An 18,212-nucleotide genomic window follows, 5' to 3' on the forward strand; every position below is an offset into this window, starting at 1 on the left:
ATTTCTTTCAAACAATCTATGAAATACTACTTATGAAGTTCTTGAAATTTGCTTTCTTTTCTGTACAAAAGACCTGATGGAAAGTGGCAAATGTACATGTAGATAAAATGCATTGCCAAAGAATGCGGGTGCTGTGATCGAATACCCATTACTCAATGCAAGTACACAGGTTATTAACATGCGACGATCTAATGACAGGGGTAATAATATATTTTGTACATGCAAAGCGCTTCGAAGCCCACAGTATTAAGCACTATATAAATGTAAATTTTTTTTCTTCTGAATTGTCAGGATCTGCCCTTCTAACCCTGCAACAGAGCCCCGATCCTTCAACCGACGTTGTCGTGGACTGGGACGAAGAAGCGGGATCCGTCCTGAAGTACGTGTTGACCTATGACCCCAATGATGGAGAGCCAATCTCCCCGATCGAGACCACGACCCCTGGCCCCGTCTCCATCACAGGCCTGAATCCTGGCTCGCAGTATGTCTTTACTCTCTCTACTGTTCTTACCAACAATGTCCAGTTCTTCTCCAGCAGTGTCTCTCATATTACAGGTAGGTAACCCACAGTATTCTGCCATCCCGTGGCACAAGGAACCAACTCTGTGGAATAAGTTTCTTCGTGAATGAGGAAAAAATTTGTCATTTTTTAATGCGGAAACATGTAGAGGTGCTTGCTTTTGACATGTCTGTATGGTTCCATGACATTTGCTCTGGTGACTATTGCTCTGCTCAAAATTCCACACACTAATCGAATGACCAACTTCAAGCCTGGGTTTAATACTATACCCTACCCTAAACCTTATCATAAACCTAACATTGCAACCCTAACCCTACATGTACATCTTAGATGAAATTAAGTCTTGAGCAATTGTCACAGGAACAAGTGTCGTGTCAATGACTGTATTTCAGATATTGTGGGCTATGTGACTCTAATTTCTTTACCATCGTGTTTAGCATACAGGAAATATCCCAAATCAAGATAAAAGTAGATGTTTTAAAAACAAAATCAGAGTTGCTTCCTTGTGTCATGGGATGGCAGTATGTATTTGCGATAGGCAGTTTTATATGGGGGCGATTCAATAAAGCATAAACACTACACTATTGCCACCTGGGCCCCGTCTTACAAAGAGCTGCGATTGATCCAATCAAGCACGACTATGGAAAGCCAGCAACATCAACTTCTCAAATACGTGTTCAAAATATTTTCTATATGTATCATTTTCTTTAAAATACAGTGTGCTTCTCTCTCTTTACATAGGACATTTTGCAAGATTACTTTAGAAAAAAATTATGGCATTGATGGGTATCCATACAGTTGAGTTTAATCAGATCAATCATCACTCTGTACGATGGGGGCCCTGGGCACCGTCTAACAAAGAGTTGCAATTGATCCGATCAACCATATCTATGGAAAGCCAGCAACATCTACACCTAAAATCCATGTTTGCCCGAAATATTTTCTGGACGTGGTGTAAATTCATACATTTGATTCGTTATTGAATTTACCTGAATGATAGGAGCCGGTTGATGTAGAGATTACAGATGTGACGACCTACACAATCTCACTGTCCTGATCTCTACGAAGCCTGGGACATTATACTTTGGCGAAACCTTTGGACATGTTGATGTGTCATCGAATTTACTAATTCACCTCTATGATATTGTATTGTTGTAGTCCCAAAGGAGCTGGTCGATGTAGAGATCACAGATGTGACGACCTACACAATCACACTGTCCTGATCTCTACCAAACCTGGGACATAATACTTTGGCGAAACCTTTGGACATGTTGATGTGTCATCGAATTTACCTCTATGATATTGTTTTGTTGTAGTCCCACAGGAGCCGGTTGATGTAGAGATTACAGATGTGACGACCTCCAGCATCACTCTGTCCTGGTCTCCACCCAGCGAAGGACAGTTCTTCGGCTACATCTTGAACTACAGAGGAGACGGTCTTTCATTAGAGCTTGGCCGCACCCCTGCCACCAGTCTCTTACCAAGTTATCAGGATTCTATTACCCTCAAGGGCTTGACTCCGCGCTATGATTACAGGATGGTAATAGCAACATACGTGGATTACGATGGTGTGACCTACACCAGTAATAATGTTACAAAGATTGACCGCACATGTAAGTGAAATATAACCCAAAGCCTATCTGTAGCTTTGTTAAATCCCCCCAAAAGTGCATGTCGCTATTCATTTCATTTCTAGATTACATTAATCCATGTGCCTCAAGGGGGTTGTGATATGAAGGATATCAACTAACTAAAAATGTGTTTTATTGGATAAATTTACTGATTTTTCAAAAAAGAAATTATTTGAGTAGTTGGTTGATCAAAATAAATGTGAACTTTTGTCTTGTGTATATAAAACACCTCGTGCATGGAATGGGCTGAAAGTTTAAGGATACTATCTGTCAGTGCCTTTCCTATAGCCAATAAATGAAATATTTGAATTTTAATGAGTAATAGATGCATCAATGACTACTATGCTTAAAATGTAAGATTGTAAAAATGTATGATGACATTGGATTATGGTTCACATTACTGACCCTGATAAGATTTGAAGTGTCTCATTTGCATTTTTCAATAGAGAGGTAGGTGTAACAAAGTCATTACAGCAGAATAAAGAATTCAGTTTTTAGCAGAACAAACAATCGCTTTCTTCATGGGCTATAATACCCCACTTGTATTGTAACATACATGTACAAAAGTTGGGGTAATCTTCCAAATAGGGATTTCCCGGTATGCCCTTTCTATTGGCCTAGTGCAAAGATACCATGTTGCTTTACATGCTCGATATAGCATTATGTATGATTATGATAATTGTTTTTATATATCTTTTTCTTATTTTTCTCTCTCTTTCTAGTATTTTCATCTGATCTGAACATTGTGGTCAAGTTTGTAAACCAGACATCTATTACATTTGAATGGCAGCTTGCAGTGGGAGCAGACGGCTACGAAACAATGGTAATTTTACATTGATCCATTACCTTCCCTTCCCTCTTCTGCCCTATGAAAAGAAAAACATCAAGTATCATGGAGATGACATTCAAGTAGAGCTCCTAGCTGCAGCTCATGTCATCCATTTTCCATTTGGAGTTTTATGAAAGGAAATACAGTGCCGTCCGTGGGAAACGTCACAGTGCCCCCTAGGGCGAACGCGGTAGCCCGTAGCGGACATTTGAGGGGAGCGGACGAGGGAAGACGCCCGCGTCCGCTCTCCTAGGACATGAGTGCCCTAGGGGAGCACCCGAGGGTAGTGCCCGCGTTTATCCTAGGGTGTTTCCCTAGGATGTTCGGCCGTGCATTCTTGGTCGAAAGAAGAGGTGTGATTTGACACATTCAAGACTGCATGTGATTTTTATCTCATATCAAGCATAAGTTTTCGATCATTTATCGTGGATAAAATCTGTTATGAAAACTACAAAGTTTTGGGTTGATAACTGGGATTTTAGGCTTTTTCGCCGAATTACTTATTGTGTTCGATTACACACTGGCACCAGCTTAAAGGGTCTTTTCCTATATATGAATATTCTTCCTGTGGTGTCCGTTATTTCATTCACTGACATGGTAAGTCGTGATCGTAAATGAGTTTCTGACAAAGGAGCAGGTATTTGTCGATGTTGACCCTACATTCCGGAGGTCGTCCTCGAACTATTTACTCTATTCTTTCCCTGCATGGTCATCCTTTTTTATATACCCTGACATGCCTTTCAGGCGCGGATCTACGAGATGCAGATAAAAGGGAGAAAAAGAAAGCAAAAATGAAAGAAAAGGCGAAAATGAAGGGATGGATTGAAGGCAAGAAGGAAAGAGATAAGAGAAATAGAAAAAGTGAGAGAAGGGGAAAGGGGAGAAAGAGAAAATATAGGGGGGGGCAAAGAAGAGAAATAAGGAAAAGGTGAAATGGAGAAGAAAACAGAGGGGATGAAAAAAGGGAAGGTGAGACAGAAAGAAAAGAGGGAAAAGGAGAAAAGGAAAATAGATTGAAAATCGAACGGGAGATGAAGAGACAAAGGAAGAAAAGGAAGGACAGAATGAGAAAGAGAGAATGATAAGGAGGGGGAAATTAAATAAAATGAAGAAGGGAGACATAATAAAATGGAGTAAAAAAGCGAAGGAGGGAAGAGAAGGAAGGGTGCAGGAAAAGGTAAGAAGTACAGGGGACAATAGAAGTGGGACTTAAGAAAAAAGTAGAGGAAAAGAGAGAAAGCGGGAAGAAAAATTTGAGAAATTGTCCAGTTTTTCATGTCAGAAAATACTTTAGTAACTCGCACCTGCCCATTTTTACGCAGATGACAAGTATTGAACATTCTTGCGCTCAATCTTGTAATTATTTTCTCTCACCATGCTCACAATTTCCTGCTCTCGTTGCATCAATTAAAAACTTGTCCCGAATTAACATCCGCTCATTCAAGAAAGAAGAATGAAAAATGAAAGAAAAATTCAAATAGGAAGGGATGGAGGGGAAATGAGAAGGAAAATAGAAAAAGTGAGAGAAGGAGAAGGGAGCGAAGAAAAAAAGGGGAAAGGGGAGAAAGAGAAAATAGAGGGGGCTTATTGTTTCATGGTAATATGGATACCATATAGTTCTGCAGTACTTAGTTATGAAACTTGTTTTACTCAGTAATGCTCACGCGTGATGATTGAAAGGATTTTCGACTATATAGAGGCGAACCGGGACGGGGCTTTCATTCTTTAACTTGGCTTGACTAACTCCGTTGTTCCCCGAAAAGAATTGTTAGGTTTGATAGTTAGCGTTTGCGTGAGCACCCACCAAAACACTTAACAAAAGAAAAGAATGGTTTGTATAGCTCCATTCTTGCTTTGTCGGCAAGTGATTATTAACTCGTCAAGTACTCATTCCACACACTACGTCATAGTAGCTTTCGAAAACATACTTTTACTTGGGTATGTGTTTAAACATTGAAGCTAAATGTGCTAGAAATTTTTTATATAGTTACATTATGTAAATAGCTTTTGTTGGTTTGCTCTGAAGCGCATTGAGCATCCAATCAAGATGGAAAGTGCGCTTCACAAATGTTATTTTTAGCTGCCATATAACACTGAAGTCTGTATTATACCAAGCTGTGTCTTGGTTTTATAATTTCCAATTCATATAACAAAATATATTTCGAAGGAAAATCTTGCTTTACTGAAATAAAATAAATAAATAAAAATGTTTATAACTTTAATTGATGTCGACTAATCTATCAATATAAAACCGCAGTTCGTAAATATGATAGTTTAATCTTTACTTCGACGTCAATCGTGTTATTATCATAATTTAGGTGCATCAGGGATATCAATATTCGTTTTAATCCCATCTATAATTTTGTATAAAATTGCGCGAAATATATGCGTTGTTCTCATCATGAAGCTGGAACCCCTCTTCATTTTTCTCATCCTCCTCTTCCTTCTTCTCCTTTATTATTTCCACCACTTTCATCTCTTCCCAATTCGAATATCTACCAATGCAACTTAAAAACCGCAATAGAGAGCAGGTAATTTAATCAGATGTTTAAGCAAAAAGATAAATCTGTTCCATCTGTTACATTTTGGTAAATTCATATTTTTTTTATCGGGTGAGGGCTTTAGAGACCCGATTTGAACCGAAATGAAAAGAACATCCTCATTTATTGTTGTTAACGCATCAACAAATTAATCCCCCCCCCCATTTCTATGAACATCCTGTCATAAATTGGGAAGCGGATGTGATCAAAGGAGATCAAAGGTGTGGGCGGGGAGCAAGACTACCAGACTGTTGACAATAACAAAAGAACCACATAACAAATCGATGAGCACAACCAGTTTTGTTGGTGTTCGCTTTTTGCACGTCTACTTTGTATGATCTTGGTCATACTAGTATTCGTTTTCACGTACCTTTTCATTCCCTTTATTAGGGTTTTATCAACCATGTCAACGAATTGACGATTCCAATATTGACCGCACGTTTGTTTTAACCTAATGAGAATTCGCAAATGCCCTTGATATTCATAATTCTGTTTTATTTTTAGTTTGTCATTAATGTTTGTTAACATTCACTCTGTTAATAACTTGTCAATTTTGATTTACAAAAAAAAATCAAGTCTGCTTATTATAATGTCTTTTATCTATTTTAATTTTTTGTTTGTTGATATGCCTTTCTTTCTTCTTTCCTGATTCCACCCTGTGCACCCCGTTAAAACTCAAGGAAGAATGTTTCAAATGTTTTCTAGTTCTTACACTGTTCATAATAAGGAGATGGGATTAGGTGTACAGTTCACCACGCTGAAGGGAGAGGAATGGGTACGTATGGAAAAAAAAACTTATCGATCCCAAAAGATAGAGAATTGATCTCCATGACATTAAATCACAATTGTGTCCTATATTTTTTAAACAAGTTTGTATGATACATGTATGCCTCCCACGTAAGGCGTAAGGAAAAAAGTTTACCTAATGTATCAAATTAGATTAATTGATTAGATTCATTGCGGTAAATGGAAAACAATAAATTCGATGTTCCAGCCAGGGTGACCAGATTTCACAAAATTAAATACGGGACAATCGACAAAGCACTATGTACCATCGGATCGACCGAGCCAGGCCAAAAAATCAACAAAAAGGCTACACAATGTTAGACTTGTTAACAAAATATATTAAGAAAGGGGAAGGGAGGGTGAGCGGAAGAAAGAAAAGAGAAAAAAAATGAGGAAACAAGAAATGAATTGAGAGGAAAGAAAAAAATAAGGAAAAATTAAAAGGAAAAAAGTTTGAATAAAAGGATGAAAGAAAGAATAAAAGACAGATAACGGTTTCCGTCATTACTTGAAATGAATAAAGAAAGAAAGAATTAAAATAAAGATAGGGAAGATGAATAAATGTGTGAAAGAAAAAACATAAGGAGAGAAAAGAGAAAAGTAAGAAAAATGGAGGAAAAGAGAAAGAAAGAAAAAGAATTCCTTCATTATTTGAAAGAAACAAAGACAGAAGAAAACATGAAGGAAGGAAGAAAGGAAAGAGGGAATAAGGGAAAAGAATTAAAAGGGAAAACAGAAATTAAAAAATGAAAGAAAAGAAAACAAATAACATCTAAAATAAAAAAAAAATAATCTACAATAGATTCCGAACACGCTAGTTTAAAAGCATAATGGTCTATCACAAGATAACCAAAGTACATGCACATGGAAACATAATGCAATGTACGTACCCTAGGGTACCCGAGGATAAGTGCGGGCACGGCCAATATTATATAGCACGCAGGAAACTGCTGGCGCGTCTAAACACCCTAGTGTGCTCCCCTTGAATACCCTCGGTTAGACGCGAAAGCCCCCTAGGGTGTTTGCGTGCTCGGGCGTGACGTTTCCTGCGGCCGGCACTGTACATAAAATTCTTTGATCTTTCAACTCTTTTGGTAATATTAATCATCCAATCTTTGAGATTAAGTCGCGGAAGTGCTTGCTTAGTTTTTTATCAATCGCGCACACAACCATTAAGATCTTGCGAATAACCCCCAACTCCCCCTCCCGCTAGACTTTGCAACTTCAAAGTATATCACAGGCTATACAGCATTAAAATTTACACAGCTGATACGAAACTGTTAATAATAATTATTCCGTTCTTATATGGCTCTTAATCCATTGGAGTGACGTCTCTGATATATTGTTGTATCCTGGGGAGCATTCCAACAACAGTTTCTAGACTCAAGCGCTAGGAGTACTACATAAGGTCTTTGCATCCTACCAGGTACCCATTTAACACCTGGGTGGAGAGTGGCAAATTGTGGATTGATGCCTTGCCAAAGGATGCTAGGCCATGGTGGGATTCGAACAACCCTCTGATTACAAGGCAAAAGTCAGAACCGCTACACCATGACGCTGTTATAAACTCATTTTATAATTTATTTTTTTTCCAGGTGTTTGACCCCACATCAGGAGGAGTGGGGTTTCCACTAACTGTACTGAATGGTATCAATGAGAGAACGGTTTCTAACTTAGTCCCCGGAAGGAATTATCAGATCTCTGTTTCTGCTTTAAGAGTGGATCAGAGTGACTCGATACAACAGAGAACATGTAAGAGACAGTTTGATTGATTGATTGATTGATTGATTGGTTGGTTGGATGGTTGGTTATTTGATTGATAGATCGATGGATTGATTGATTGGGTGGTTGGTTTGTTGGTTGATTGATTGATTGATGGATGGATGGATTGATGAATGGATGGATGGATAGATAGATAGATAGATAGATAGATAGATAGATAGATAGATAGATAGATAGATAGATAGATAGATAAATAGATAGATAGATAGTTGGATGGATGGATGGATGGATTGATGGATGGATTGATTGATTGATTGATTGATTGATTGATTGATTGATTGATTGATTGATTGATTGATTGATTGATTGATTGATTGATTGATGGATGGGTGGCTTGATTGATGGATTGATTGATTGATTGATTGATTGGGTGGTTGGTTTGTTGGTTGATTGATTGATTGATGGATGGATTGATGGTTAGATAGATAGATGGATGGATGGATTGATGGATGGATGGCTTGATTGATGGATGGATGGCTTGATTGATGGATTAATGGATTGATTGATTGATTTGATGATTGGTTGATTGATTGATTGTTTGATTGATGGATTGAAAATCTCTGACTTGCAGCCAAATGGCTGAATTTCACAAAATCCACTCTGTCATGCTGAGAGTTGAATTTAGACAACAACATTACAATGTTCAGCGAACCCAGAAAAACAAATTTTATTTCATGTAAAATTTTATCACCTGACTTCACAATTATTTAAAACATGGCAGAACTTACAGAACTTGAAAACTTTATATATTATTCATTTTCTGCTTTCACTCACTGTTTAGCACCACTGTAGAGAATAATATGCAAAAGAAAAATCATGTTTTGAGCAAACTATGGTTTGATGTCCATGTGCAAAAATTGAAAGTCATTTTATTTTTCAGGTGAATATATCTACAGACACACCATTTCTTAACCTCATTTCTAAAAAGAATATTTTATTCATCATATTCCATAATCAGTTGGAATTTATGGAAATCATATTCTATGATACATGGGGGAACTGCCCGCATATGATGTTGCATATGAAAAACATAACAATTCATAACTCTCTTGCAATTTGACGGATTTTCATGGTCTCCAATATTTTTCTCCCATTTTTTTCATCTTTTATTAAAACCAACCTACTGTCAGGGTCAAATTCCCTTTTTAATGCAATTCTGATTTTGATTTTGTTACTTCATTTTCAGTACCCAATGCACCAAGTGACGTTAGTGTGGAGCCTGAGGCAGCAGCATTAACTTTGTCTTGGGATCCAGTCCCTGGAGATGTTGACGGTTATTATGTCTTCTACCAGCTTGAGGACAACCCCTACCAGATATCAGAACTCTTTTATGTGGAGGATTCACCTAGTCCGATGGTAAAATATTGTCTGATGGTTGAGAGTCAAACTTCAGTTCTGAGTGTAATTTTGGCTAGAGTGAAAATCTGTTAAAATTGCAGCTGGAAAATGATCCCTGCCAGTTATGAGAACTGTTTTACATTGGCGATCATTTACCAACCATATTTTTTATGGTTAATTTTAACACTCGAGTCTTGGTGTGAGTGTAGCTGAAATTGCTGATGACAAACTTATTCTAGATATGAGTCTAGCATGACATGGACATTTCAGCCGGAAGACTTCCTTTCTCAGACATTAGAACTGTTTTACATAGATGATCTTTCAAGTCCAATGGTAGTGTATTGTCTGATAGTTGACTATAAACTCTATTTCTTTGAGGTCTAGAAGAGTTTCGTGACTTGAAAAAAAAAACTCTTACTACCAAGTAGAAATGACCCATACATAAAGTATATTCCATATATCAGAACTGTTCTATCCAGCCCACACATTTCCTTGCTCTATGCCATCCACACTTGCCTATTCTCTAGTCTATGGTACTCACACACATTTACTTTTCCCGTACTTGATAGCATCAATGGACCCACACTCGCAAACTCCATATTCCATGCAACGAAAACACACTTGCCTTTCTACATATATGGAGGGTACCAACACACCAAACTCACATTTTCCATACTCTGTCCATCCAACACTAAACTTTATCCCATTCACCCACCCACACACACCTCTGTACTCAATCCAACACACACCCACACTCAATTTCTTCCCCACTCTAACCCACCCAACCTTACTTCTCCCGTTTTCTGTGCCGCCCACACACCCACTCTTGCCTTTTCCGTTACTCCACAGTGTAGCTCATCCACCCTCACACTGCACTCAACTTTTACCTTGTCTAAGACATCCACATGTTCAGTTCTTGAGACCACTGACATGCCCACATCCACATTTTACACACTTTATTGCACCTCCCACACTTACATTTTCCCCAATCTGTGCCACCCACACCCACCTTTTCCCAACTCCATCCCTCCATACATCCACATTCGCTTTTCTTTTACTCTAGCTCATATACTGGGCACTCTAATATTTTCTATTGGCTGGTCTATGATATCACACACCCACACGTACCTTTACCATACTGTAACCCACCCACACTCACATTTTTCATACCCTATGCCACCTACCAATACAAACACTTTCCATACTCTATCCACCCCACCCACACCCACTTTTTTCCCTGCTCTAACCACCCACATACCCACACACGTTCTGTTTTCTATCCCATTCAAACACCCACACTCACACTTTCTCTAATCTATCCCACCCAAACACACACACACAATCTTTTCCCCGACTGTAGCCTGCCCAAACCCACCTTCTTCTCTGACTCACCCACCTACACTTTCTTTTTCCTAGTGTAAGCCACACACCCACACTCGCCTTTCTCTACTCTATCCCACCCACCCACACTCTTTATTTCCCTAGTCTGGGCTCCCACTCAACCACATTTCAACTTTATCATACTCTAACCCACAAAAAAGGCCTACACTTCTATTTTTCCTACTCTATCCCACTCTCAAACCCACACTCACTTTTTGCCTACTCCACCCCACCCACACACCCTAAACTTTTTTCTCTAATCCGTCCCACGCATATATCCTTTTTGAATGAGAGCGCTATTAATAACCAATCAGCAACCCACACACACATTTTATCTTCCCTATACTGCCTACACACAAAAACTTCACTTTCCTTCTATTGGGCAACATAATTCTTCTTCATGTGAAGTTATTTCTCAACTACCAGTATGGTTTGTTCTTTTAGGTGCGAATTACAGGATTAAGACCTCTCACAGACTACACTTTAACCGTTACATCATATTCCGGTGAAGGTATTGAACGTGAAATCAGCTCCACAGTTGTCGAAACTGCCACAGGTAATTGATTCCTCTTATTACCATAACAAAGGCAAACTATTTGAAGATTTCTGTAATCCTTGACATCTACAAAGAATATGCAGTGTACCATGCTGGGGGCTGTTTCATAAAACTGTTTGTAACTTAAGAGAGACTTTACGAATGACTGGTGATCCTTTCTTACGCGCTAAGTAATCACCAATGAACATTTAAGTGTATACCATTTACGACAAGAAAGAATCACCAGTCATTCTTAAAGTCGCTCTTAACTTACAAACAGCTTTATGAAACACCCACCTGTTCATGAGCTTGGGACATCAGAGTCCTTAGCTTTGCAACTTCCTAATATTGCTAAATTTTGTGCATGTTTTTATGAACAACTGGAACCTGATGGGTGTTCCATCAAGCTGTTTGTAAGTTCCGAGCGACTTTACAACAACTGATAACTGTCTCTTGTGGTAAATGATATGCTGCAAATTTTCATTTAAGTTGATTAAGAATGGATCACCAGTCATTTGTAAATTCGCTTGTAATAAACAAATAGGTTTATGAAACACCCACCTGGGGACCGTTTCATAAAGGTATTCGTAAGTTATACTATTTATCAATACATTTGGCGAATTCATCTGAAGGCGGCCATTGATGCTCATTATTCTCATGATCTTTATTCACATGTATCTTTGTGTACATTGCTCTGAATGTTATCGTCACATGCTTAAATACGGATTCAATCTTGTGTTTTTTGTGCTCTTGGATTTATCATGGATTTACACAAAAGAGAAAGTGCCAGAGATTTTACTGAATCTGAGCCTCAAAAGAAAGAGGATTCATTTCTTTTTAAGGATTCTGTTCTTTATATTACATGTACCTCTTCAAAGAAATTTGTACCATGCGGCACATCTCAAATTATTTTATGTCAAAATTGACTTTTGAGCCTCCAAATTTCTACTTTTTACTTCGAAAGATTGGCAGCTCTGCTTGTATAAAATAGGTGCATAGATGGGATGACGTTTTCATGATTCTTCCCCTTACAGTTGACTACAGACCTGCTGAGATCGTGATCGAAGAAGTAACAACCGAAAGTATCCGTCTCTCTTGGGGTGTGTCCTCTGATCCAGCAGCAACCGGCTACGTCATTGAGGTATCTGGTGGGGATGACGTGTCCAGCTACTCCAGGGGATTATTCCAGCAGAATATTGTCATCCCCAACCTCACACCCGGAACATTCTACACTGTTACAGTCACGGTGACCGGAAGCGGAGAACAGGATACCGCAAGTGCACTGACAGGTTGGTCGATATTTTCTATTATTAACCGTATCAGACATCTGAGCAGGGCAACTTTGAAACATTGTTGCCTGCTTAAGACTGGGATCAAATGGCCGGTCAATAAAATTCCAATTGTTTATCCACGAGCCCAATTTATCGCCCGCTCAGGAAAGTCAATGAGAAAATGCGTGGAAATGTAGCTGGCAATAAAAGGCAGCGCTAACATCCGGGTATTCTACGCGCGTCCTTGAACCGCGCAGCGCTATATGTCATAATGGTAATCAAGTTGAGACAATGCTGGATACTGCGTCCCTAGGCCAGGGACGCGTCATTTCAATAACGTCACAATGGTAAAGTTCAGAGGCCCAGTCTGCTCAACATGATAAACTAGATTCTCATTCTAAAAATTTAAAATATCTAAATTTTAACGATTTTTGCTCTAGATGTCTGATATGGTTAATAATAGCAATATTGACTGGCCTGGGGGCAAAAGGACATATATCGCCCTAAAATTGATATCACCCTCGTCTACGACTCGGGCGATATAAATCTAGTTTGGGCGATATATGTCGTATTGCCCCGAGGCCAGTCAATATTGCTTTACTATTCCACCGCAAATTTACTCCTCAGTTAGTATTTTGACCTTCTCCCTCTACAGTTGAATACCATCACCTATCCTAGTGACTCTGGTTGACTCGCCAGTGTATAAAACTATTAGTGCATGTTCAATTTTCAGGAGAGATATAGGTTACTCTGTTCCTTCTGATGACTCCTTGGGCCCGTTTCATAAAGGACTTGCAACTGTTGTAACTTTGCCATTATGGCAACTACCACGGAAACATTGATCCTGATTGGCTGCTGAGCCCTGTTACCATGGTAGTTGCCATTGTTGCAAAGTTACTGGTGAACAGAACTATTAGTGCATGTTCAATTTTTCATGCAAGCAATAGGTAACTTACTGTTTCTCTATCTGTAGTACACATGTAGCGCAGGCGAAATGTGAGGTAACACTGTCCCAACAATCACCCAAAGAAACTCCCCTATTATAAACTTGGATCATGTGTATCTTTCAGTGCCTTGTGGACCCAGTCTTTACCTTGACTCAATCTTTAAATTAGTAGTCCGAGAATGTTTTATTTACACTACAAGAACAAGAACATAGATTTTTTTAAATATGAAGTAATAGTGTGTGAAAAATTCCACACATACACACATGACCAGTGTGTTTATCTCCATCATCTTGAATTGGCACTTACTCCGGAAGAAGAAGGAGAAGTGTCTTGGTCTTCATGTTAGGGCAAACTGGACAAGCATGACATCTTCCTGAGGTAATTGAGCTTTGACTACCTTTATGTTTTTCTTTCTCACAGTGCCTACTGCACCAAGGACTCTGTCTGTTGACTCTGTCTCTCAGTCCATTGTCCAAGTGTCCTGGTCTGCTGGCGAAGGTGACTTTGATGAGTTTCAGATATACCTGAGGCAAGACAGTGAATCGGAGATCCACATTGATGATGTTCCTCCAACGCAGCTCACCCAAACTTTCGAAAACCTTGAACCTGATACCATGTACACTGTGAGAATTGTTTCCGTCGTGAGGAGACAGAATGTAGAACAGAGGAGCTCGTCTGCAGAAACTGATTTCACTACCCGTAAGTTAAGAGGGGTTACCACTACAAGCTTAGTTGTTTGAGAACCCCTTAATTTTTTATTTTATTCACTTTTATAATCTTGAATCTTTAGTTATTTACCATTCATGTTATATAATTTCTATTGAATTATTTGTCATGAAATATATTTTGTTTTTGTTTACAGTTATGCAAGTGAATATTCATTGATTCATTATCTGAAAATGGTGATTAGCTGGAAATGAAAATAAATAAGTGAATAAAAATGTGAGTGGGTCTTGTAAGCAGCTTAGTGATTTGCAGAATTCTTCAGGCAATGGGTTAAAGCTTAGGCTTTCATAGATATGGGACAAGGAAACTAATCAATATACATGTAACGCCCAGCAATATTTCATGTACAAAATTAATAGGATATGAGGTGAAAACCAACAATTCTGCAGAGACGGGGAAAAAAATTGCCGTCCTACTATCAAATTTTTAAGACTATTTCTCCAGAGTGTGATGCCATGAGGTTATCTGTGCCAATTTGATTGGGAATTTTTTTTTAATCGTAATAATAATAACAACAATAATACTCAATATTTATAAGATGCTTTTCCCACATGGCCCAAAGCGCTCACAATTTCAGTTAACTTATTTATACAAACAAAAATCAGAATGACATATTAAATGAAGGCAGTTGCCTGGAACAAAACAGTTTTAAGGGACTTCTTAAATGACTAAATTGTTAGGGAGTGTCTTATTGTGAGAGGGAGTTTGTTCCATTCCATTGAGGATGCAACGGTGAATGTTCTATCTGCGGTATGTTTTCTTTTGGTTGGATATGTTAGTGTAAGTGGGTCTTCAGAGGATCTAGTTCTTCTACCTCCTGGGACACAAATTTCTAAACAATCAGACAAGTATTTTGGGGCTAGGTTATAGAGTGATTTGTATACAAAAAAAGTAACTTACGGTAGCATACAGTAGCAGGCATGATTATTAACAGACATAGGGTGGCTTGTTGGTAAAAGGGGAATCCAGCCTTGGCCATAAAATGTTGTGTTGGGAAGGAGAAAAATAAATTACACAGAATGGTGAAAGTTTGAAAGAAATCGGACAAGCAATAAGAAAGTTATAGCTGCTTTAAAATTAGATCACTAATAGTATGTAGATTTCAAATTGGCAACTGGGTAAGTAAAATTATGACAAGTGGCATGGACAACTTTCCCATAGGCCATGTTCTTTATTATCAGGGATTCCCCTGGGGCAGTAATCTAAATATAACCCAGGTAGTATATTGTTTAATGTCCTCATGAATGAAAAAAATAATTTGAAATAATTTTTTTTTGAAAAATGACATTTTAGCCATAATATGTATTGGAGTACATGGAAGAGTAGTCCTTGCCTTACATCACTATGACATCCCATATGCAGCCAATTTGAAGTCTCCATGAGTATAGTGCTTACCAATATTTACAACTTTGTTTGTCCAATATTGTTCAAACTTTCACCTATCAACTTGTCTGATTTCTCTTTTTCTTATAAAAACAAGTTTTTATTTGGGTTGGATTCCCCTTTAAATTGTCCCTTGGTCTACACCCACTTCGCCCACTTTCTGTTTCGTCTCATACAACATGGTCTAATCCTTTTTGTCTACAACCATTTTGCCAACTAACCATTTGGTTTAATTGAAATTTAGCCCTGCGCCCTACCCAGGTGAGATGAATGGATAACCTGTAGAAATTTAATCAGTCCTTGAACGCTTTAGGGCCTGTACGATGGCTCGGCTACAGCCGGGGTAGTAGTAATATGATACCAAGTATCAAGTGCAGTAGAGTATATGCATATAGTAACTGCACTTTATAAACTGACCGTATTATCAATATTAAACACTTCTGCATTTTGCCATCCAAGCAACGATATCTTGTCATTTTTCATTTTCTTTTGTATTTCTTTAGAACCTAGAATCATAAATCTTGAGCAAACCGGAAGAAATCTCAGGGTGTCCTGGGCTAACGAATTTGGAGATGACATTCTGAAATACCAGCTGATCTACATCGAGGATGAGGTAGATGCTACTTCCATGTCTGTGTTTGTTGATCCAGGGGTTGCGCCATCGGTCAATCTTATGAGATTGCGACGGGGCCAAACATACACGTTTATTTTGACAGCCGTCCGACTCTCCGGGAACCGAGAACAGCTGGCTTCTACCTCATACACTCTAAGTAAATCCATTTGATTCAATTCAGTTCATTTATTTGTCGAGTATGAAAAATACATAATGGATATCAGACAAATACCATGTAAATTGAACATGAAAATTTTACCACTGACACCCAAGTCAAAAATGAAACTTTGGAACCCAAGAATTACCCTTCATTACAATGTTAGGGAAAATGCCGGATTATATGATACAACAATTCACTAGGAAGGTTTTCTTTTAAGGAAACTCTTCCTCTTGACTTCTTGTAATTATTATTTTTTATTCAGTTTTATTTGTTATTTCCATCAACTTTCAGTAGGGGATTCAGTGGGGATTCTTTTATTTCATAATGTCTAGATGAGTTGTCAAATGTTGTCTTTTTTTTCCAAGTATAAACTGTAAACATAATACGGTGTGCTTAGAAATGCCCGTAGTAATCGCCTTTGTGAATATTATGTATCATTATTATTAATACTAATAATAAATAATCATACATATGATTTATATAGCGTCTTTTCCATTTTTATTAAATGCTCAAGGCACTTAGAAGAGAGCAAACAGAAAAGTAAAAAGAACTTAGAGAAGTACAAGAAAGGGTAAATTAGAAATGAGAAAAAATGTCTGTCATCAAACCTAGTACCTGCTGGTGAACAAATGCAATTTTAGGTTGCCATTAAAGGATTTTTCAGAGTTATCATTATTATTACTATTATTATTATTGTCCTATGTGATTCCCTTTTATCTGTCTTGATAGTATTGCTGCTATGCTAACGCAGAATGAAAACTATCCCATTGGATGAAGTTTTATGACAGCCATATTTTTCACTCTCATGGGGAGTGTTTCATGAAGAATCTTGTCATTCATGTCCACTGACCTATTTGCTTTTAGCCAATCAGATGCAAGGATTTCAGTAGCTTGGAACAAATACTCTGTGAAAGTCACTGACTATTTGTTTCATGAAATGCTCTCCAGAAGGTTGAGCTCTTTTGGTAGGCAGGACATTTATCTCCTCCACAGCATTATGCTTATTAAGCAACATTATTATTTTGTGTAGAGCCTTTTTGGTAGAACGTTGTATTCTCTTTTGGGCATGTGATTGGTCCTGAAAAGGACCACTCAGGCGACTTGACCGTTGTGTTCTTTTCTTCAGGAGAATGGGCTTGGATCATTTTTTTCTGGACCAAATAGTTACCCACAGTAGAATAAATGCTGTAGCCTCTGTACTTATTCGTGCTTTGCCACGGAATCCTACAAAACTTACTCAAAGTATTCTTGTTTTGTCTTTTTTTTTTCGTTCAAAGCACCATCACGGCCACAGTTCACTCTTTCCAGACCCTTCCCGTCCATCGTGAGATTCCTCGCAAGGCTCCTTGGTGGAAAATATAACTTCTTGCGTTTCAGGGTCGTGCTACGAGCCTCTCCAGCAGGGGCTGGCACGCCCATCAATATCGACGTCCAAGTCCCAGCTGATGCCTGTCCAGAAATAGAGCTCTCCGGTCTCATCCCTGACACCGACTACCAGGTCACTTTCCTTGCAGAGTCCGGTGCTTCCTCAAGTGAACCTGAAATTGTAACATTCACAACGCGTGAGTTTGTTAACATATTATAAGTGTAGTACAACATTTTACATTTACATGTTTGAGTAAAAGCACAGCTAGAATTAATACATGTAAATTTAGAATACGTGTCACTTATAGTAAATGTAGAACCGGGAGTAATTTTTGTCTCACCTGCATAGCAGAGTGAGACTATAGGCGCCGCTTTTCCGACGGCGACGGCGGCGGCGGCGGCGGCG

The 18,212-nt window shown here is 38.5% G+C and overlaps 1 protein-coding gene across 2 annotated transcripts in view; it reads left to right on the forward strand.

Annotated features, from left to right (window-relative positions):
* Window positions 1-18,212, forward strand: part of LOC135157577 (tenascin-X-like) — a 100,834-nt gene that overhangs the window by 28,605 nt on the left and 54,017 nt on the right. For both annotated transcript variants that reach the window (XM_064113700.1, XM_064113701.1), the window contains 10 exons: window positions 292-555; window positions 1,837-2,133; window positions 2,874-2,974; window positions 7,902-8,058; window positions 9,275-9,444; window positions 11,251-11,362; window positions 12,376-12,630; window positions 13,980-14,258; window positions 16,172-16,438; window positions 17,719-18,003. In XM_064113700.1, the coding sequence (XP_063969770.1) occupies window positions 292-555; window positions 1,837-2,133; window positions 2,874-2,974; window positions 7,902-8,058; window positions 9,275-9,444; window positions 11,251-11,362; window positions 12,376-12,630; window positions 13,980-14,258; window positions 16,172-16,438; window positions 17,719-18,003 (2,187 nt within the window). The remainder of the gene's footprint in view (window positions 1-291; window positions 556-1,836; window positions 2,134-2,873; window positions 2,975-7,901; window positions 8,059-9,274; window positions 9,445-11,250; window positions 11,363-12,375; window positions 12,631-13,979; window positions 14,259-16,171; window positions 16,439-17,718; window positions 18,004-18,212) is intronic.

Source organism: Lytechinus pictus, chromosome 19, assembly GCF_037042905.1.
Source record: "Lytechinus pictus isolate F3 Inbred chromosome 19, Lp3.0, whole genome shotgun sequence".
NCBI classification, from domain to species: domain Eukaryota; kingdom Metazoa; phylum Echinodermata; class Echinoidea; order Temnopleuroida; family Toxopneustidae; genus Lytechinus; species Lytechinus pictus.